Source organism: Zootoca vivipara, chromosome 9 (genome assembly GCF_965207765.1).
Source record: "Zootoca vivipara chromosome 9, rZooViv2.hap1.1, whole genome shotgun sequence".
Classification (NCBI taxonomy): domain Eukaryota; kingdom Metazoa; phylum Chordata; class Lepidosauria; order Squamata; family Lacertidae; genus Zootoca; species Zootoca vivipara.
Window position 1 is genome coordinate 69,793,241 of NC_142592.1, and position 21,378 is coordinate 69,814,618.

Below are 21,378 nucleotides of genomic sequence, written 5' to 3' on the forward strand. Positions count from 1 at the left end.
AGACACTGAAGCTGAATGTGGCCCTCAAAGCCTCCATTCCTGGCCCTTGGGCCTCTCCCCAGGCCACTGCTCCCCGACTCCTCGGGTATGGCTGGGATGTGCCCCTGCGCTCTGTTCATGCCTCTTGCTTGCCTGGGCGGGGGGACAGAGAAGTCTGGGTAGCTGCATGTAGAAACCAGCCTAGTGTTCAGAGTAAAGATGACATGTTCTGCTCTTCCTGCTTTCGTCTGTGGCCCTGGCCACCATTCCCATGTGGCCCCCATAAGGTTGCTGAGAAGGGAATGTGGCCCTCAGGCTGAGGAAGGTTCCTCCACCCCTGGATTAGCTCAAAGCTGTGCTGGTTTCCTTTACAATAAACAAAGCAATAGAGTCCTTTCTGTTGGGGATAATTCAGACTGGAATTCCCAGGTGCTAAAAAAGGTTATTTATGTATGCAACAACTGCGCTCGTGTTTGGTTAATAATAATAATAATAATAATAATAATAATAATAATAATTTATTATTTATACCCTGCCCATCTGGCTGGGTTTCCCCAGCCACTCTGGGCGGCTTCCAACAGAAGAATAAAATAATCGATTAAAGATTAAAAGCCTCCCTAAACAGGGCTGCCTTCAGATGTCTTCGAAAAATCTGGTAGCTGTTTTTCTCCAAAATGGAAAACGGGCGAGGACCCAACCGAAGAAGGATGACAACTTAAGTTGACAGAACACGCACAACTCGCCGATTTAACCTATAGAATAAGAGAACAAGAAGAACATACGTTTAGAGAAGATTGGAAAATGTTTATTGAATATATGGGAAATAACTGTGTACAGCTGAAAACGCTGGCAGCATTCAGATAAATTCAACAGTGTAAGCAAGCTTTGATAGATGCAATAAGCAGGCATGTCCAACAGGTAGATCAGTTATTTCCCCCCCCCCCAAAATAAAAGGGGGGAAACAACAACTGTGGCTTCCTAAAAAAGCTCAACAACTTTGTTTCATTCAACGACAATGGGTCGATCACTGCCAGTTTTTTTAATACTAAGAGTAGATCACAGTCTATCGGGAATTGGGTGTCCCTGCGTGGAATACTGAATGGCATAGTTTTTGTAAAATATGCAGGGATTTTGTGATATGCAAAATGAACTATGGAAAGAGGAGAAGGGAAGTCACTGATATCTGAAGGATGTAAAATGAGTATTTTAAATTGTAAAACAGAAAATTTAATTTTTTAAAAAATTAAGAAATATAAGAAACAAAACGAAGTCCCTTGGATGTCGGAAGATCTGGAGCCCAGAAGAAGTCCAGCTGCTCTCCTTTCCTGTCTCCTCCCTGAGGGAGATGAGACTAGCTGACATCAGCTGTTTCCTCCAGGGGTTTTCTCTACCTGGCTATGGCCAGATCTTGCTGGACTACCGCCATCATCTCGCAGGCATCTGTTTGGCCACTGTGAGAATAGGATGCTGGTCTGGAAAGGCTTCCTTTGGCCTGATCCAGCAGGCTCTGCCTCTGTTTTTATTCCCACTGGTCAGTGTGACCAATGGCCAAGGATGGTGGCGGCTGCATTGCATTGCAGCAGCATTTTGGGGGGCCACCCGTGCTTCCCACCCCTCCTTTAAAGGTCTCGTTGAGGAGTCTCTGGTGGGTGCGGAAGGGGGCAGGAGGCCACGGCGAAGGGATCCAAGGAGACCTGGGATTAATAAGCAATAAGGGCAAGCTTATGAAACTTCATTTAGCCCTTTAAGGAGACGAAATGTGTTATGTATAATTTAAGCAAACGTTTAGCTCGTACGATATTGCTGCCTGTTATATTTATGAAGCAAAAGCGTGCGAGTTCCCCGCTCGTACTCGAACAACAATTAATTACCAAGAGATGCAGCGCTGGAGCGGAGGGGGACAATCAGCACACACCGCAATGTTGGTCGATTTCCTTGCCAGTTGGCAAACAGGAGAAAAATAAAATAAAAGCTGAAAATAGAAACCATCAATATCTCCTTATCTGGGCTTGGAAAGGGACCGTGGAGCTAAGCCTTGCTGTGCAGAATCACTTCAAGTGCCATCGGTGCCATTTGGCACTGGTGCCTGGAAAAAGAAGAGAGTTCTGTCGAGATCTTTCATTCCATGTGCCCATCATTTCCCGTCCTCTCCACCACTCAGCAGCTGGGAGAAAAGACCGAGCCCCCTCCCTGGCATGTCTCCCTCTGCCGCTCCCAGCCTCCTCCAAAGGAGAGATGAGGAAAGGCCTCGGCTCGGCTCGGCTGCCATCTCATGTCACATTTGTATAATGCACTTAAAACACACTTAAAACATTATAGTTGCAGCTGTGTAGCTGAATCCTGAGAAAGGTTCCTTGCCTACAGTGGCGTTCCGAGGGGGACGGGCCACTCTGGGTACCATTCCAAAGGGGTGTGTGACAAAATGCTGACCCCCGATCGGCGGCACACCCCCAAGACACGCGCCGCTTGCCACACACCCCCCAGAATACGCACCACTCCCTGCGGGCGGTGCCCCACGCCACCGGGACGCATGCCATGCCCCCAGGATGCACGCCACACTCCCCGTATGTGGTGCTCCACGCCCCCTGGTACCAGAGCATGTTGCATTGCCTCTGCCTGCCTGAAAAGGATATTGGGGTCTTGGTGGACATGAGTCAACAGTGACATGAGTCAACAGTGTGATGCAGCGACAAAAAAGCTAATGCTATTCTAGGCTGCAGAAGTCTAGTGTCCAGATCAAGGGAAGTCTTAGTCCCACTCTATTCTGCCTTGGTCAGACCACACCTGGAATACTGTGTCCAGTCCTGGGTGCCACAATTTAAGAAGGATGCTGATAAACTGGAAGATGGGCAGAGGAGGGCAACCAAGATGATCAAGGATCTAGAAACCAAGCCTTGTGAGGAATGGTTGAAGGAGCTGGGTATGTTTTGCCTGGAGAAGAGGAGGCTGAGAGGAGAGAGGATATATCAAGGGCTGTCCCATGGAAGATGGAAGACAGAGCAATTTTGCAATTCCATCTCCTTTCCAAGCGGGAGGTGGCAAGGCCCTTTTGCCAGGACAGGATCCGCTGGGTTGCTGTGGCTACAAAGCCAGGTCTCCATCGCTTTGAGTGCGCTTCAGAGATTTCATGCTTCCGTACTGAATCCTCAAATGACCCACCAAAAATATCAGGCTTTCTCTAGCGTGAGAGAGATTCTGCCCTTGGATTTATCCATTGCGGTGTCATTCAAAGCCAGACTATCCCTTCCGGCTCCGGGGAGCTTTCTGACTCTCCCAGTACAACGGAGGGATCTCAGTGGCTTGTTGGGGTTTTGGAAAAGGTCGGGTTCAGAGGCTCCGGACGAGATGCTGAGTCCAGAGCAGGCCAGGGCGGCTCTGTGCTCCATCTCTGGCCTGGAGAGACTTCAGGGGACTTGCAGCTGTGAGCTTGTAAACCTTTATGGGCTAGAAATGATCCAGCTTCTGCTGCTTTATGCTTTGTGCAGGAAGGGAGACACGCTGGGAGGGAAACGGCTTTTAGGAGATGTGATTTGTTGGAGTGAAGGTTCTGTTCCTCTCTGCAAAGACTTAAGTCCCAAACTAAAAAGCTTAAGATCATTAATGCCTCCCTCCACTCTGGCTTTCTCCCCAAAGAGAGAGCCATCTCAGCACACTGCAGGCCTGAGCAAAACTTTCCCCTCTCAGCCGACCTTTCCTGTGTGTGTGTCTGTGAGAGAGAAGGAAGGGGGAAGAGAGGGAGATCTTGAGCAAAGCCTCGGAGGATGGCTGTGTTCTCCCTCTACAGCCCTTTGAATGATACGGTAGCTGGTTAGAATTGCAGAGAGCTTCGGCTGTTGCACTCAGGTGATGCTTAATTTTGGGGGTTCTCTTTGGGGCATCTGGCTGGCCATTGTGAGGCAGGATGCTGTCCCAGAGGGGCGTCCTTTGGTCAGATGAGAGAGCGCTCTACTTATGAGCAGGGGAAATGGCCTGGGAGGAGTGGGTTTAGCGTCCCCTCCCAACTTTGGGTGACAAACCCAAGACTGCAGTTTTCCATGGCTGCTTTTTCATTTTGCTTTTCAAGGGGTGGGGAATGCCTGAGTGGCTGAGCATCCCACACACTTTGAGAATTAGTCACCTGAGCTTCTGAGCTCCATCATCCTGACTTTCCGCTTTTGTTGCAAGGGGTGGGTGGGGTGGAGGGAGATCGATGAACTCGATGAGAGGGGGCAATCTGAATTGCTTCCACCTGTGAGCAGGAGACTGCTAGGCCAACCCCCATGCTGAGGAAAGGCCCCCACAAGAGTGAAACAGCTTCACTTCAGACACGTCCAGCAAACTACCCCAAGGCTAGCCAGCAAGACATGGATGCAAACATCTCTTGTGCTTTGCTTTAAAGAATAACGGAAACCGGTGCACTTATTTCCTGCTATTCTTTCGGAAACACCGCTGGCCTCCCCTCCATGCCCAAAGACCTCCTGATATTTCCAGAGTTTACTGTGCCCCTGGGGCAAATCTTGCTGCCCCTCTTGGTGTCAGGATGTGCCCAGTTAAAGGATATGAAGCAGCATCTGTTGGGGGTGCTTTGGGAGGTTTCCTTCCCGTACCTGCTTGGACCAGGCAACCTCTCCAAGCAATCCAATATCTCGCCCTCTTTTACTGCTCTCAGCCTCTCTCTCCAAGGAGGAAGGGTCATAGCTCAGCGATACAGAGCAGCTGCAAACCCAGGTGGGTCTGGGTATCTTCCTTGCCTGAAGCCCTGGGAGCTGGAACTAGTCCATTTTATTATATATATATATATATATATATATATATATATATATATATATATATATATAGTTTGTTTGTTTTTTCATAATTTTATACATTTTAACATAACCCTTTCAAACATTAAACTACAAGGTTCTTTTGAACCTCCAGACCTCCTTCCTTCCCTCCATGGGTTCCATGTTTAAGATTAAATATCTGCTGCATCTTTTACCCTTATCCATCTGTTAAATAACCATAATTATCAAAAATAATTCTACATTACAAGTGTCATTGCACCCCTGCCAAAGATTTTCGCTGTTTAAAGTGGTCTTTTAAATAAATCACAAATTCACCCCAGCCTTTAGAAAATACTTTATCTTCCTGGTTTCGGATCTTCCCTGTCACTTTCGCCATCTCTGCATACTCCATCAGTTTCGTCTGCCATTCTTCTTTTGTTGATACTTCTCCTTCCTTCCATCTCTGGGCTAGTAGCATTCGCACTGCCGTCACTGGGTACATAAAAAGTCTTTTGTCTTCTCTTGGTAACTCTTCACCTATTATATCTAGTAAAAAGGCTTCTGGTGTTTTAACAAATGTATTTTTGAACATTTTCTTTAGTTCATTATGTATCATTTTTCAGAACGCCTTTACCACCACATATGGTAAAAAGTACCCTCCTTCACTTTACATTCCCAAGGCAGTTTTGAACTTCTTTTGTACATTTTAGCAATTTTATTTGGTGTTAGATACCAACGATGAACTGGGAGCAGCCCTGACGTGCTTGCAGCTTCTTGCTCTCTCGCCCATCCCAGACCCAACTCTCGCTGCTACTGTTTCCCAGCAGAAAGAGCAGGAGATCTAGGGCCGGTCCTGTCAGGAGGGGAGGGGGGGGTTAGCGGGATGGATGGGGGCTGCGAGGCAAGCCCTCCCCTCCTCAATTGTGGGGATGGGCCAAGAGTTCATTGGGGAGCTTTCGGATGCGTTTCTCAGGTGTGCACCTTCTCTTTCCTGGGGCGGGGTGGGGGCTGCTCCAGAATGCCCTCTGACGATGGCCGCCCAGCTGGAGTACTGTATCGACATGATCAAAGCCCTGAGGAATGGAGGCGCCCACCTGGATTTCCGGACGCGGGAGGGAATGACGGCTCTTCACAAAGCCGTCCGGTGCCGGAATCACACTGCCCTGATGGTGAGTTTGCCTGGAGCCTCTTTCCTTCTTCTCCTGCTGCTCTCGGCTCGCTTTAGTTATTAGCGCCCCCCCCAATTCTGCTGCGCCCCCTCCCCCCTTATGAGTTTGCCACCCCTGGGCAGAGGGTCTCGGAGCTGAACGGCCTCCCCTGCATCTGCCCAGCACCTCTGCCTAACCTTGTGCTTTTTTTGGGGGGGGGTTCCCACTCACCACGCTGGGGGCCACTTTCCTGTGTCTTGGGGGTGTCACAACTGGCTGCTTTGCAGGTTCTGGATGTTCTTGGTGGGTGGGTGGGGGGAGGTAAGCATGGGGAGGTTGCTTAGCACCAGCCTAGCACACTGCCCCCCGAACGGGATGGGGGCAGCTGCCTTGATTCTCATCGCCGCATCCTGCTTGCTCCTCCCATAGAGCCTGGAGGCCACTCTCCCTTGCCCCGTAGAGGTGGACCATTCAGCACTGAGTTAACCTACGGAACTCCCTGCCACAGGAGGCAGTGCTGCCCCTCCCTCAGATGGCTTTAGAAAAAGATTAGTCGAATTCAAGGAGGAGGAGAGAGCTACCAATGGCTACTTGCCAGGATGGCTCTGCTCTGTCTTCCGTGCCAGAGGCAGCCATCCTTCTGAATCCCAGTTGCTGGAAACCACAGGAAGGCAGTTGCCATTTGGGGGTGTGCCTTGGGCACCAGCATGACTTGGGCACCTTCTGTCCCCCTTAATAAAATTGGGGATGTGGAAATGAAGCTCTGAGGCCCACTAGGACGATCTGACAGAGCGCACTGCACCATTTACATGTCCGTCAAGGTCAACGTCGTTTATGCGCGCGCCGCCTTTCCTTCGCTTGAAACCACGCTCAAGGCGGCTTGCAGCATGCAAAGATTTACGCGGCTGCAAAAATATACTGTGGTTCTATAACAAAAGTAGTCATAAGCAGCAAACTGAAACATCAAAAGGTGCACCACAAAATTAAACACTCCCCGTGCAAGTCACAATAAGACGAAAGATGCAAAAATTAAAAGAACAACAACAGAATTAACATCTCCAAGATTAAGTTGCGAGCCACACACACACACACACACACACACACCAAATACGCAAACTCCAAGGATGGTGATGATGGTTCATATAACACATTTTATGCATTCATGAAATGCTTTGTTTGCATCAACTCAATAATATGTGCAACGTTCCTGTATGGCAGGCCACTGTAGTCTTCCTGGGCCGCAAATGGGGGAATCTGATGCCAAGAGAGATTTTTGCTCGCCTAAAGCCACCTACTGAATTCATTTTGAGGCTTGGAAAGAGGAGACCACCCTTCTCACACCCTGAGCCATGCCAGGAAACCAACTCTTGCCACTTCCACCTCATGCCCAGGCATTCCTGGACTGCTCCTTGGCGGGCAAAGCTGCTAAAAAAACCAGCAACCCACCTCCCTGCAAATTCCTAGCGGTGCTCCTGCAGGTCCTGGAAAGGCGTCCTGGCATTTTGGGGTGTGTGGTCTGCCTCTGCCTCGCCCCCCCCTTCGCCTTTATCACGCTGAGAGGTCCAGCAACCACTGACCGACCCCCCCTGCCTGCCTGTGACTGTGTTTGCGCAGACGCTGTTAGACCTGGGTGCCTCTACAGATTACAAGGACAGCCGTGGATTAACGCCTCTGTACCATAGTGCCATGGTCGGAGGGGACCCCTACTGCTGTGAGCTCCTCTTGCACGACTACGCCAAGGTGGGCTGCATCGACGAAAACGGCTGGCAAGAAATCCATCAGGTGAGGCTGCGAGGCGGCGGCAGGTGGGTGGGTGGGTGGGGAGGCTAGCACTCCGAGGGGTGGGGGCTCAGCACCCAAGCGGTTGCCTGGTGGGAGATGGCCCCACGTTGGGGAAAGCGAGGTAGCCGCTACACTGGGCTACAGTGGCGTTTGGGAGCAGGGGGCCATCGGGATGCTTGGCTCTGCTTTTCCGCAACACCTGAGTCTGGAGGCTGTACATCATCTGGGTCGTTGTCTGGGGTGGAGTGGATGAAGGCCAATAAACTGAACTTGATCCCTGGGAAGATGGAGTTGTGATGATTGTTCCCATGTCTGGGAGGCTGGCTGGTTGCGTGTTCTGAAAAAACAGGGTGGCAGTTTGTGGGCTGCTCCCAGATCCATTTTGTCACCAGAGGCTCAGTTAGCCTCAGAGGCCAGGAGTTTTGGCTGGCACGTCAACCATGGCTGTCCTTGGGGCAGGGGGAATTTGGCCTTAGTGGAAGGGAGCCCCATGACGTTTGGCCCATGTTATGAAGTGCAAGGCTCTTGGTGGAGCCTCCATTGGCTCCCAGTACGTTTCCGAGCACAATTCAAAGTGTTGGTGCTGACCTTTAAAGCCCTAAATGGCCTCAGCCCAGTAGACCTGAAAGAGCATTTCCACCCCCACTGTTCAGTCCAGACACTGAGGTCCAGCGCTGAGGACCTTCTGGCGGTTCCCTCCCTGTGAGAAGTGAGGTTACAGGGAACCAGGCAGAGGGCCTTTTCGGTGGTGGCGCCCACCCTGTGGAATGCCCTCCCATCAAATGTCAAGGAAATAAACAACTACCTTATCTGACTTTTAGAAGATATCTGAAGGTAGCCCTGTTTAGGGAAGTTTTTAATGTTTTGTGTTGTTGTTGTTGTTGTTATTATTATTATTATTATTATTATTATTATTATTATTATTATTATATTTTGGTGGATCCTACTCATCACCACCCTGCACCCCACCAAAATAACGCTTCTCTAAAGTGTTACTTCAGCTATGGAATCATATCTGCAAAATGCGGATACGGTAGATTATTCAGAATAAGTAATTCAATGTTGGAGGAAGGCGAGCCTGTGGTGTGTGTGTGTGTGTGTGTGTGTGTGTGTGTGTGTGTGTGTGTGTGTGTTTCGGAGGGTGATGGTGGAGGGTCATCGAGAGCGGGGGGGCACTGTTGATGTGGTTTGTTGATTCCAGCGTTTGCTGCTGTCCCCCATCTGACCACCCACCTGAACTGAGACTTCTCTGTCCTTCCTTCCTTCCTTCCTTCCTTCCTTCCTTCCTTCCTTCCTTCCTTCCTTCCTTCCTTCCTTCCCCAAACAGGCCTGTCGCTATGGGCATGTTCAACACCTAGAGCACCTTCTTTTCTACGGGGCGGACATGACAGCGCAGAACGCATCCGGGAACACAGCTCTCCACGTCTGTGCTCTCTACAACCAGGTGAGTCCTACCTCCCCTCCCTCTGATCTTGGGCCCCCCTCCCCTGGCAGATCAGCCCTTGAAGCGGACCAAGAGCACTCCTCCTTCTGCACCCCTGCAGCCACCTATCGAGTTCTGCAGGCAGGCAGGAGGATTCCCTTAGTCCTGATTCCTGTGTTGCAGGGGGTTGGGCTAGATGTTGCTTGGGGTCCCTTCCAATGTGACAATTTTGCGATTCTGCATGAAGAAAGCCGACAGGGGAAGGGGTGTTCAAGGGGATTCTTCCCAACTGGCCCTCCTCAAGATTCAGCTCCAGGATATGTGGAGCAGTTTAAAGGAAACCACCCCTGAACATGTACAGAGTGCATTCCCCTTACGACTTGAAAGTGTAGCTCAAGCTGAGTCTTGGGTCCAGGGATTCCAAGTCAGCAGAGGTTCAAGCTCTGACACCTCTCCTTCTTTTCCATACAGTAAAATACTTGTTCTCAAACCTTTTCAGGGAACACTCCCTCCCCCCAAGTTCCAGAAACTCAACCCTACCCTACCCTACCCTGTGAATTGAATTATTCAGAATAGTGGTTTGCACAACCCATTAAGGAAGACAGTAAAATTATTATTATTAGTAGTAGTAGTAGTAGTAGTAGTATCCCGCCCTCCCCGGCCAAAGCTGGGCTCAAGAGTGGCTACCAACAGGTAAAAATAGCACAGTGTACATAAAACCACACAGTCAATTAATTAAAATACATTCTAGAATCAATTCAAATTAATGGCAACTGTCAGGGGTTGTTGTGGCTACTCTTGAGTAACGACCCTCCACATCTGCTTGTCTTTAAGATGTTTTTATTTGTGCATATTATTTACAGTGCAAAGTGTCCATGAATCATGTCTGCCTCAGTCTGAGTCAGAATCTCGCAATGGCTGCTTTCTGTTTCGCGCCCCACATAACAGCCTGGGAACCCCAAAGCGCCTCCCCTTACTCCTACGGGGAGCCGTTCGTCTCAATTCCGGAGTTGGGGGGAACGGCCTCCCTTCTGACTGTTTGCCGGTCCCTTCTTCCACCGCTCTCTCTCCCTCCCCTTGGAGCAGGGGCTGTCTGAGGCTGCCAGAACCTCGGGTCTCCCTTTCTGTTTCCTGGCTCTTGTAATCTGATCCTGTGCTTGACTCACTGCTCTGCGAGGAACTCGAGCTGATGAGGGGGGGCTGTTCCCTATAAGCCTTCCCCCTTACAGCAACCATTGGGTTAGAGTTCTATGAAGATTACAGAAGGAGAGAGGGGGCCAGACTGTGCCTTGGCCAAAGTCCGGCAGGGCCCTGGTCTCTTGTGACAAAGCGTTCCACCAGATCGGAGCCATCACCAAAAAAGCCCTGGCTCTGGTCGAGGCCAGCCTAACCTCCCTGTGGCTCGGGACCTCCAATATGTTTTTATTTGAAGACTGTAAGGTCCTCCGTGGGACATACCAGGAGAGGCAGTCCCGTAGGTGCTATTTCAGATAGTAGCCATTCATTGCAACTTGTTCAAAATCCAATTTGAGCTATTTAGTTTAATTCGACAACATTGATGTGCTTGACCCAGCGATGCCGGTCTGGTAGTCATTTATGCCTCTGGTGCCCCCTGCCCCCCCTGCCTCTTAGCACCCCCTAGTTAAGCCTCCCAGGAGGTGGGACCGCCCACCCTGGGGAACCACTGACTTAAAATCGCCCGAGGGTCAGCTTAGTTTTGGAGTCAAGCAAATGCTCCAAAGCGAATCTCCATGAGGGTTTGAGTGTGGAATGGGTGGGTGGGGGTGGGGGAGAGGACAACAGACCGCTGAACTGGAGCAAATGTCAAGAAACCATATTGATATGTGCTTCAATTCAGTGGTAAAGGTAAAGGGGCCCCTGACCATCAGGTCCAGTCTTGTCCTACTCTGGGGTTGTGGCACTCATCTCACTCTATAGGCCAAGGGAGCCGGCGTTTGTCCGCAGACAGCTTCCGGGTCATGTGGCCAGCATGACAAAGCTGCTTCTGGCGAACCAGAGCAGCGCACGGAAACGCCATTTACCTTCCCACCGGAGCGGTCCCTATTTATCTACTTGCACTTTGATGTGCTTTCGAACTGCTAGGTGGGCAGGAGCTGGGACCGAGCAACGGGAGCTCACCCGTCGCAGGGATTTGAACCGCTGACTTTCTGATCAGCAAGCCGTAGACTCTGTGGTTTAACCCACAGTGCCACCTGGGTCGGGCTTTCTGGGAGGGGGGAGGACAGCAGGACAAGTGGAAGTGAGAATCTGGCAGTGCAGGCTGATCCCGTGTTGCTCTCCCTCCAGAAAATCTTTGCTCCTTTCCCACTGTCAACCCCCCCCCCCCGCCCCCAATTCAGGAGAGTTCACTTTGCCTTCCTCTTTCCCCTGCCAGGAAAGCTGTGCTCGGGTCCTTCTCTTCCGTGGTGCAAGCAAGGAGATCCGGAACTACAACAGCCAGACAGCATTCCAGGTAGGAGAGCCCAGCAGTGGGGCCAAGGAAAGGGTCTCTCCCTCCTGGGATGCCCTCCCCCAGTCCCCCCCTTCCATGTCTCCCTCGGAAGACGGTGGCGTGGGTTCTTGCCCATCCGTGCCATCGGCCTCCTCTCTTGGGAGGCAGCAGGCGCAGGCAGCAAACGGAAAGAGAGGCAGCAATTGCCAAGGAGGGAGAGGCATGCCAAGAATGGCAGCTTTCTTGGGGAAGGGGCCAGCCAGATCTGCAGAAATCCCCCCTGGCAGAAATCCTATCGAGTCAGTGGTGCCTCAGACCCACCCTGCTTGCTGTGGGGCAAGGGAAGAAGAGCCACACTCTAAAGCAGAGTTGGACCCTCCTGCAGGCGCTGTTGGGCACTGCACCCCAACAACCAGCATGGTGAACATTCAGGCCACATCCCAGACTCAGGATATTTTATTGAGGCAATGGCAACAATAAGTAAACAGAATAATAATATTTATTTATTTATTTATTTTTATTCATACCCACCCATTTGGTTCCCCAGTCACTCTGGGCGGCTTGCAGCAAAATATTAAAATACAATAATTCATCAAACATTAAAAACTTTCCTAAACAGGGCTGCCTTCAGATGTCTTCTAAAAGGCAGATAGTTGCTTATTTCTATGGGGCAGGTGCCACTACCGAGAAGGCCCTCTGCCTGGTTCCCCGTAATTTCACTTCTTGCATTGAGGGAACCTCCAGAAGGCCCTCGGCGCTGGACCTCGGTGTCCGGGCAGAATAATGGGGGTGGAGACGCTCCTTCAGGTATACTGGACCAAGGCCGTTTAGGGCTTTAAAGGTCAGGACCAACACTTTGAATTGTGCCTCTCAATTTAATTATAATAATGCATCTCAAAGCTCATCCTCAATGGCTGCCAATTAACTACCTGGCTAATTTTCCTTACCCCATGGCTTTCCTTCAGTTTACCGCTGAATCAGAGTTACATGGATCCAGGTTTTCTCCAGATTGGCAATTGCTCCGATTTAGCACTAAAGAGTAGCTTTCCGGGGTGGGGTGGGGTGGGGTGGGGGAGTGGCAGGGCTAAGGCAGAAAACCGCTTGGAAAGGAGCCTCATTCTGCAACCCTACAATTGAAAGCAACTACTTCCTTCCCTTCTTATTCTCAGAGGAAAGAGTGAAAAGCTCCTTCCTGTCTAGGGAGCGGGCGGCTTCCAAACTGGTGGGGTTTTTTTTTGGGGGGGGGTCTACTATTCAACATTTATTGCAAACCACTTAGAGGCTTTTATTGCAATCAAGGTTTTGAATACATCCAGATAGATAGATAGATAGATAGATAGATAGATAGATAGATAGATAGATAGATAGATATAGATAGATGATAGATAGATAGATAGATAGATAGATAGATAGATAGATAGATAGATAGATAGATAGATAGATAGATAGATAGATAGAGTGGTACCTCGCAAGACGAATGCCTTGCAATACGAATTTTTCGCAAGATGAATGTGTCTTGCGATCTGATGGTGACTCGCAAGACAAATTCGTTTTGTGGAAAATTCATCTTGTGAATCGCGGTTTCCCATACGAATGCATTGAAATTTAATTAATCCGTTCCTATGGACAAAAAAAGACATTTCAATGCATTCCTATGGGAAACCGCGATTCGCAAGATGAATTTTTCGCAAAACGAATTGACTCGCGGGACGAATTAAATTCGTCTTGCGAGGCACCACTGTAGATAGATGATAGATATAGATAATAAGGCTGCTTCACTAATTGTTCTGCAATGCTTCCCCAATGTTACTGCATTGCTGCCTTCTTGTGTTCCAGCACAGGAAAAGCAGGACAAAAAGAATACATCAGAACTTTTGTGGTATGAAAAGTTGCGGGGTTTTAGCAGGGGACTCTGGGGCATGCACACATCACCAGCCAGGCTTCCTGCTGGCCAAGGAAACAGAGATGGGGCAATGGGGAGTCATGTCCCCCCAGGAGAAGATGAGAAGAGCCTGCCGGATCAGGCCAATGGCCCATCTAGTCCAGCATCCTGTTCTTCTCACAGTGGCCAAGCAGGTGCCTCAGCTTGGAAGCCCACAAGCAGGATCGGAACACAAGAACAACTCTCCCCTCCCATAGTCTCAACAACTGGCATCCAGAAACATTAGCTGCCTCTGACAACAACAACAACAACAACAACAACAACAACAACAACAACAACAACAACAACAATAATAATAATATTTGTACCCCGTCCATCTGGCTGGGTTTCCCCAGCCACTCTGGGCGGCTTCCAACAAAGATTAGAAATATATTAAAATGTCACACATTAAAAACTTCCCTGAACAGGGCAGAACGCAGCCACCCCGGCTTGTAGCCACCCATAGCCCTCTATTCCTCCGTGAATGTTCCTGATCTTCTTTTGAAGCCATCCAAGTTGCTGGCCATCACTGCCTCCTGTGGCAGGGAGTTCCATGGGTTAACTGTGCTATGCGAAGTGCCTCCCCCCCCCACATACACACCTTGACCCCAAACCTGCTAGAGCAAGAGGGCCAGGACTCACCTTGCCTAAAGGTCTGGGGTGGGCAGCCGCCTCCCTGTTTCGATTGGGCTTTCAGCCAGCCAGAGAGGCCTAGGAAAAGCAGAGCGCTCAGTAAGCTTTGGGGATCAGGAAGCTGTTTCTCCAGCCTCCAGTTCCTCATTCCTGTCTTCTTCCCATTGTGAGTCATGAAATGCAGTTTAGGAGGCAGTTTCTGACAATGCCTGGGCTCCTTTAGCCCAGGAGGGAGGCCACCCCAGGGTGCCCCCCGATGAGGCCAGTCGCCCTCTTGGCTTGGGCATGGGGGGGGGGAGGTGACACCGGAGGAGCTGCAAGACCTGTGCTTTGGAGGTGCCCCCCCCATTCTGTTTTGGCATGCCGACTGCGTGAGTGATAAATCCAGGGCTATTTTTATCGCAGGCCTTTGTCAGCAAGTCTCCCGCGGGAAGGGCAGCAAGAAGCAGCAGCAGGAGGAGCAGGATTCACTTCGCCAAGGAAGGATCTTTATGACTTAAGGAAGGGCACAGGCTCTGAATCTTCCTTCGATGCCTGGAGAGTAGGCTGGGGGGGGGAGCATAGCTGCCAAGTACCCCGTTTCCCCTGGGAAACCCCCGTTTTTACTTACCTTTTCCCGGTGGTCCCCCGTATCACTTCGTCTCCCGTTTTTCTCCGTTATTTTCTCCTGCCGGCAGCCATTTTTTTATTTCCAATTTGCCCTTCTATGGGCATCAAAAATGGCTGCCGCCGGCTTCAAAAGTCGCATCTACGCGTGTCCGGGAGTGCATAGACGCGACTTCCGGTGTCGGCGGTGGCGATTTTTAGTGCCCATAGATGGGCGGAGCGACACCGAAAGTTGCGTCAACGCACTTCCTTACATGCGTACAAGTGACTTTCGAAGCCGCCGGCGGCCATTTTTGGTGCCCATAGAAGGGCAAAGCGACACCGGAAGTTACGTCGACGCAACTTCCGGTGTCACACGGCTGCCGGTCCCGGATTCTGCAGTCTGGGACTTGGAAGGTAAGGGGGGAGACTTTACGTAAGCTGCAGCTCAGGAGCACTGTTTGTGCGATGGCACTGCTGAGGAGCCCCAGACTCTGCTTCCAGAGGTCAGCCTTGGCATGTGTGAATAGGGGGTGTCCCATAGCAGCTCTCCCACAACCAGACCTTGCCATAGCTGAAAGCTGTGCCTCCCAAAGGAGCTCATGCCATAGAGTGTGTTTCAGAAGCTGAGCACAAATGTTGGGTAAAAAAGGTAAAGGACCCCTGGACAGTTAAGTCCAGTCAAAGGCGACTCTGGGGTTGCAGCGCTCCTCTCGGTTTCAGGCCAAGGGAGCTGGCGTTTGTCTACAGACAGCTTTCTGGGTCATGTGGCCAGCAGGACTAAACCACTACTGGTGCACAGAGGACCGTGACAAGTGCCAGAGCACACGGAAACACCGTTTACCTCCCCGCCGCAGCGGTACCTATTTATCTACTTGCACTGACGTGTTTTCAAACTGCTAGGTTGGCAGGAGCTGGGACCAAGCAACGGGAGCTCACCCCATTGTGGGGATTCGAACCGCCGACCTTCCGATCAGCAAGCCCAAGAGGCTCAGTGTTTAGACCACAGCGCCACCCGCATCCCCTCTTGGGACTGAGCCTACGTGCGCCAGTAGCGGTTTAATCCTGCTGGCCAAATTACCCAGAAAACTGTCTGTGGACAAATGCCAGCTCCCTTGGCCTGAATGCAAGAGGAGCTCCGCAACCCCATAGTCGCCTTGGACTGGACTTAACCGTCCAGGGGTCCTTTACCTTTTCACCTTACAAATGTTGGGTCAGCTGAGAGCTCCTGAACCATTTTCAAGTCTGCGTCAGCCTAACTAACCTTGTTGGAGGCAGCAATTTTGCTTCTGGATGCCATTTGGCGGAAACCACTGAGGAAGAGAGGACTCTGGTACTGGTGTTCTCCTCGCAAGTTTTCCCAAAACGCATTCTGGCTGGCTGCTGTGAGAACAGGATGCTGGACTGGAAGGGACACTGGCCTGATTCTTAGGCTTTTTATGCCCAATCACTTGTGAGTCAACAGCTTCTGGCATTTCAGTGCCCCATATTCTGTGCAAACAAGGGAAGACCGGGAGATCCATCTCCAGGTGAATAAGATGTCAGGCTGTAAGCTCAGGGGAAATCTTGGTGAGTCATGGCTGCTTAGAGCAAGACCGGCCTGGATGGACCAGTGGGACAATCCTGGATGGGGTTTGGAATCTAAGCCTGATGAGGAACGGTTGAGGGAGGTGGGTTTGTTTAGCCTGGAAAACGTGGGAATGTTAGGGATGTGGATTAGGATATATTATTAGATAGATCCTATCCAAGTTTGTGTTAGCAAGCTTCAATTATCAGCAGAGTGACATTCCCCTTTTTGTGCGCAGCAAAGCGTGTGCGTTCAGGTTTGCTAAAACCTGTACAATATTATACTTCCTGGCAAAGTCCCCTTTGTCCCTCTTAAAAGAAATACACAACACAGTGTTTATAAAATAAGATAGAGTTTACTTACAGTTTCATCCTGAGTTAACAGCATAATCTCAGAAAGGCAGGCTTGCTTAGAAAAGGTTACAGAAGTATTCATTTGGAGTCCTCTGGTCTCTCTCTTGGTAGCAGGCCAAGAGGGAGAACCATCCTAAACGTAGGAGAAATGGCTAAGAGAGAATGGCTGCTGGCTAGGGGCTTTTCTCCCAGCTAATCCATCTCATCTGCATATCTGGAGGAAGCTGAACTTAGTCAGGTGTCCCTCCAGGTGAGTTCCTGTTAGTGGACACTCTAGGAACTGTTGTGACTTGTCTGCCCCAGTGTTCCATCCCACAGAAAAGAGGAGGCCTGAGAGCCATGTTCAAATATCTTAAGGGCTATAATATGGAAGGTGGAACAAACTTGGGTTCCGACCCCAACCGGTGGATTCAAATGGCAAGAAAGGACATTCTGACCAAACGTCAGGTGGCAAGAACTCTTTGGCAGTGGAACGGAGTCCCTTGGAAGGTGGACTGTCCTTCATTGGTGGGATTCTAGCAAAGGTTGGGTGACAGCTGTCATGGATGCCTTAGTGGAGATTCCTGCACTGTAGGGGGTTGGACTAGATGACCCTCAGGGTCCCTACCAACCCTACAGCTCTTATGATCTGTGAAGTGGGCACTTCTGCAGGCGCTGGCCTTTCCGTCTCATTCTGCTTCAACTTCCTGAGACTCTTTGAGCCTTGGTGGTGATCAGAATCCGACCGCCTCCCCCTCCCCCGCTACCAGGGATTCATCAGGCTTCTCCATCTCTGCTAATGTGTGCCATTTTGTGAGTTTCCATTACGGTGGCAGCATTTCACGGTCTTCTGCATCCATTTCATACTTGAGATCAGACTGCCGCATCTTGGATCTGTTTCAGTTCCATTTTGTCAGAAGCAATTATTAACACCCCCTCCCTCTCTGGTCCACCCCCCTCCCCCCATTGTGGACTCCAGAGAAAAGAAGCAGCTGAACTTTCGTCCTGTTTCTCAGCTCCCTCCGGGGTCTTTATTGGGTCCTGCCGAGAGGATGTGGCAGCCGTCAGAGAATGACAGACCAGTACACATGCAGACCACTCTTTCAAAATGTTCCAGGGTGCCACCCCTGATCACAGAATTGTATAATTGTAGAGTTGGAAGGGACTGCAAGTGTAATCTAGCCCAACCGCCTGCAATGCAGAAATCACTGCTAAAGAATCCCTGGAGGATGCCGTCCAACCTCTGCTTAAATACCTCCAAGGAGGGAGAGTCCATCACCTTTTGAGTTCGTCTGCTCCACTGCCAAAAGTTCTTCCCAAGGGTCAATCAGAATCTCCTTTCTTACAGTTTGAATCTGCTGGTTTGGCTCCCTCTGGAGCAGCAAAAAACAAGCTTGCTCCCTTTTCTAATTGACAGCCTTTGAGGTATTTGAAAGTGGCTCTCCTATCTCCTCTCAGTCTCTTCTGTTCCGGGCTAAACCTACCCAGCTCCTTCAACTGTTTCTCATCAGTCTTGGTTGCCAGACCCTTGATCATCTTGGTCGCCCTCCTCTGCACCATACCTGCCAAGTTCCTGTCGGAGAAATAAGGGCCCGGGCCGGAAGTAGCAGACCGGAAGTAGCGCTGCCGCCATTTTGGAACTGGGCGGAGCATGCTCAGAAGTGACTTTTGATGCTGCTTTGCCCAGTTCCAAAATGGCCACCGCGCCAGAAGTCGCACTGCAGCCATTTTGGAACTGGGCAGAGCAGCATCAAAAGTCGCTTCTGAGCATGCTCCGCCCAGTTCCAAAATGGCCGTCACGCCAGAATAAACCGGGGGGAAACAAAAAAATCCGTTTTTTCAGCTAGGAACAGCTGGAAAAACGGGGATTTTCCGGGGAATGCGGGAGACTTGGCAGCTATGCTCTGCACACCTTCCAGCTTGTCAACATCCTTCTTTAATTGTGGTGCCCAGAACTGGACACAGTATTCAGGTGTGGTCTGACCAAGGCAGAAGAGAGTGGGACTATAACTTCCCTTGATCTGGACACACTAGACTTCTGTTGAGGCAGCCTAGAATAGCCTTACCCTCCTCATGCTGCGATAAACCTGCCACCAGGCTTCCCAACGCTCCAGATGGTGTTTATTTATTTCATTTATTTCCAGGAGGGCAGGAATTGCCACCAACATTAAGAAAAAATTTACCAGGCCTAAATAAATGAATAAATCCAAGAAACCAATGAAATATGCATTGCAAATTCATAGACCAAACTGATACGTCAACACATCTGAACCACACGCCCCGTCCCAGGGAAAGCCTGGATGTGGTTCGAATGCGGCTCCCATGACCCCTATCTAGAAGGACCATTGATCTGGGGGGGGGGCCACCGTGTTCGCCACCTCTGGCTTGTGCTATAGCAAGATTTGAGTTCAGGCGGACATAGCTGCACCCGTGGAACTCATTTGCACTTGTTGCTCTTTCTACCCACATCCCATAAAATGCCTGAGTTGGGCTTGTGGGACCAATGCCATGCCCCATATCCCTTGGTGGCCTGTTCTAGGTTCCAGGGCAGCAGACTCACTGTCTGGGTGAATCAGTTCTGCCTCTTGCCCTTCAGTGCTCTCGGTATTCTTAGACCCATCTTTATCCGGGCCTTTGAGCAGATGCATTGCACTTGGCCATGTGTAGGCAAACTAAGGCCCGGGGGCAGGATGCGGCCCAAGTGCCTTCTCAGTCCTGCCCGGCGGATGGTCCGGGAATCAGCGTGTTTTTACATGAGTAGAATGTGTCCTTTTATTTAAAATGTGTCTCTGGGTTATTTGTGGGGCATAGGAATTCGTTGAGTCCTCCCTCCCCCCAAAAAATATATATATAGTCCGGCCCCCCACAAAGTCTGAGGGACAGTGGACCGGCCCCCTGCTGAAAAAGTTTGCTGACCCCTGTGCTTGGGGATTGTAGCCACGTCTTCATCACTGTTCGGAAAGGACATCATTGCAAAGGCTTTGGAAGACTTTTGCCTTCTAGCTCGGCAATTCTGATGGGGGAAAGAAATTACCGAATTAATTCTCTACAGAATAAAACCCTCTGGGGAGGGTGCAGCAGCATGCAGAGTTCATTAAGGGATAAGAAGGTAAAAGGATGCTGCTGTAAGTGGCTACCTTACAGGGTCGTTGTACGATTGAGCAATATAAATCTCTGTGATCGTTAATTTTGCTTTAAAAAACCTCGACGCATCTGGAATACGCATCCCCACCTGACTCCTGTGCCTTGCCCTCTCCCCTCATTTCAGGTGGCCATAATTGCGGGGAATTTTGAACTGGCTGAAATCATCAAAACCCACAAAGAGTCCGACGTTGGTGAGTGAGAGTCTTTGGCTTCCCACGCCCTTCTTGTGCAGCTGAGGGGCCCTTTGACCGTCAATGGCGGGAGGCTGGGCACGACAGCTGTGGTCCTTGGTGCCAGGCCAACCCCTGGCCAAGAGAGAAGAGGAGGAGATGCCAGGAGGACCAGAGGACTTGAGAAAGGGCCAGCCTGGCTCCCTTGTTAATCATGCCCCGCTTGGAAACCTCTCCCTGGCTTCCCTGAAGTGACCTTGAGTTGGCACCTACCCAATGAAGTAGATGAGGGGTGGAGCCTCACCGCTGGAGCTTTTTGTCCCATGACCTCTGGGTTTCCTGGGGGGGGGGGAGCCCCTTGATCAGGAGACTCGCTGCCCTGCAGTGGATTTTGAACCAGTGACCTCCTTGGGAATCTCCAACAGCAAGTCCAGCTCCGTCACAAAGTCCTGGCTGCTGACTTGAGTGCCAGCCTGGGCTGTTTCCCTGGTCATCTACCTCCCTGGTCATTCTGGGAAGGAGATGAGCCAGCTTGGGCGCTAGGCTCTCCACCACGGGCCCTTTGTGTGGCACAGGTGCCACACAACCTGCCCGCCTCTCCTTTGCCACCCAGCTGCCAACAGAAGGGGGCCTTTTGCATTCCTTGGGGAGGGGGGGCTGCATGCGGACGGGAAACTCTGGCCTAGCCTGTCTAGTGTGCGGAGGGTGACACTGGGAGGAGGAAGAGGAGGTGGCAAGGTGGCATCTCTTTATCTGGTGGTCGGTTTGAGGTAGGCGATTGGCTGTGCATCTTTGGGGTGTCTTCTGCCTTGCTCCCCATACCCCTTCCATCCCAAATGCTGCTACTTCCTCCCCTGAGAATGCATGTTATGACCTGCCTCAGTGGTGCAGCTATATTTAGAACGGTTTTTGCTCTTTCGAGCCCCTGCTTGGCAGAGACTGAAGGAAATGATCGGGGGAGGTGGGTGACTGGGAGGTAACAAAATTCCCTCTACATTGAGAACAGCATCTTCAGACCATGGTGAAGGTTTCCAGCCTCGTCTTCTCCTTGACAGGCTAGCTTTCTGCAGGCGTGGTGTTTTTGTTTCAAACGGAGGGGTGTCCCATCAAGGGAGCCCACCACCACCACCACCACAGCCTGAAGGAGTGCAGCCCAGATGACAGGCAAGGAAATTCATTCAGAAAGGAGCTTTGCAACCTCAAGGCCTCTGGAGTTTTGTACTCAGGCGGAGGCGAAAACCCCAAGCTTGTCTCTCCTCCCTTTCCAGGGAGTCACTTTGGTTTCCCACGAGAGAGGAATGGCAGTTTCTTGAGCACCTATCAGGCGCAGGATCAGAGGCAGAGAGCAGGGCCCATTAACAAATGAAAGGGAGATTACATTAATGAGAATTGTCAAAAGGCTTGGCTACCAAAACCGACTTATTTAATTTTGTTCCATTGAGAGGGAGGAGGCGGAGGAGGCAGGAGATCAATGAAAGGAGGAAAGGCTGCCTTGGT

General features: G+C 50.7%; 1 protein-coding gene and 1 long non-coding RNA gene across 8 annotated transcripts in view; one reads left to right on the top strand and one right to left on the bottom strand.

Annotated features, from left to right (window-relative positions):
• Window positions 1-21,378, top strand: part of SHANK3 (SH3 and multiple ankyrin repeat domains 3) — a 419,062-nt gene that overhangs the window by 157,466 nt on the left and 240,218 nt on the right. For 6 of the 7 annotated variants that reach the window (XM_088676559.1, XM_060279323.2, XM_088676556.1 and 3 more), the window contains 5 exons: window positions 5,742-5,893; window positions 7,487-7,654; window positions 8,982-9,098; window positions 11,473-11,550; window positions 19,836-19,902. In XM_088676559.1, coding sequence (XP_088532685.1) covers window positions 5,742-5,893; window positions 7,487-7,654; window positions 8,982-9,098; window positions 11,473-11,550; window positions 19,836-19,902 — 582 coding nt within the window. Of the gene's footprint in view, window positions 1-5,741; window positions 5,894-7,486; window positions 7,655-8,981; window positions 9,099-11,472; window positions 11,551-19,835; window positions 19,903-21,378 lie in introns of those variants that run through there. The other variant, XM_060279327.2, reaches the window with a different exon arrangement.
• Window positions 479-14,409, bottom strand: LOC148684703 (uncharacterized). The gene is made up of 3 exons (XR_015951718.1): window positions 14,093-14,409; window positions 1,851-2,065; window positions 479-731 (listed from the first exon to the last, which is right to left on the bottom strand). It is a non-coding gene; the product is annotated as an uncharacterized LOC148684703 (long non-coding RNA).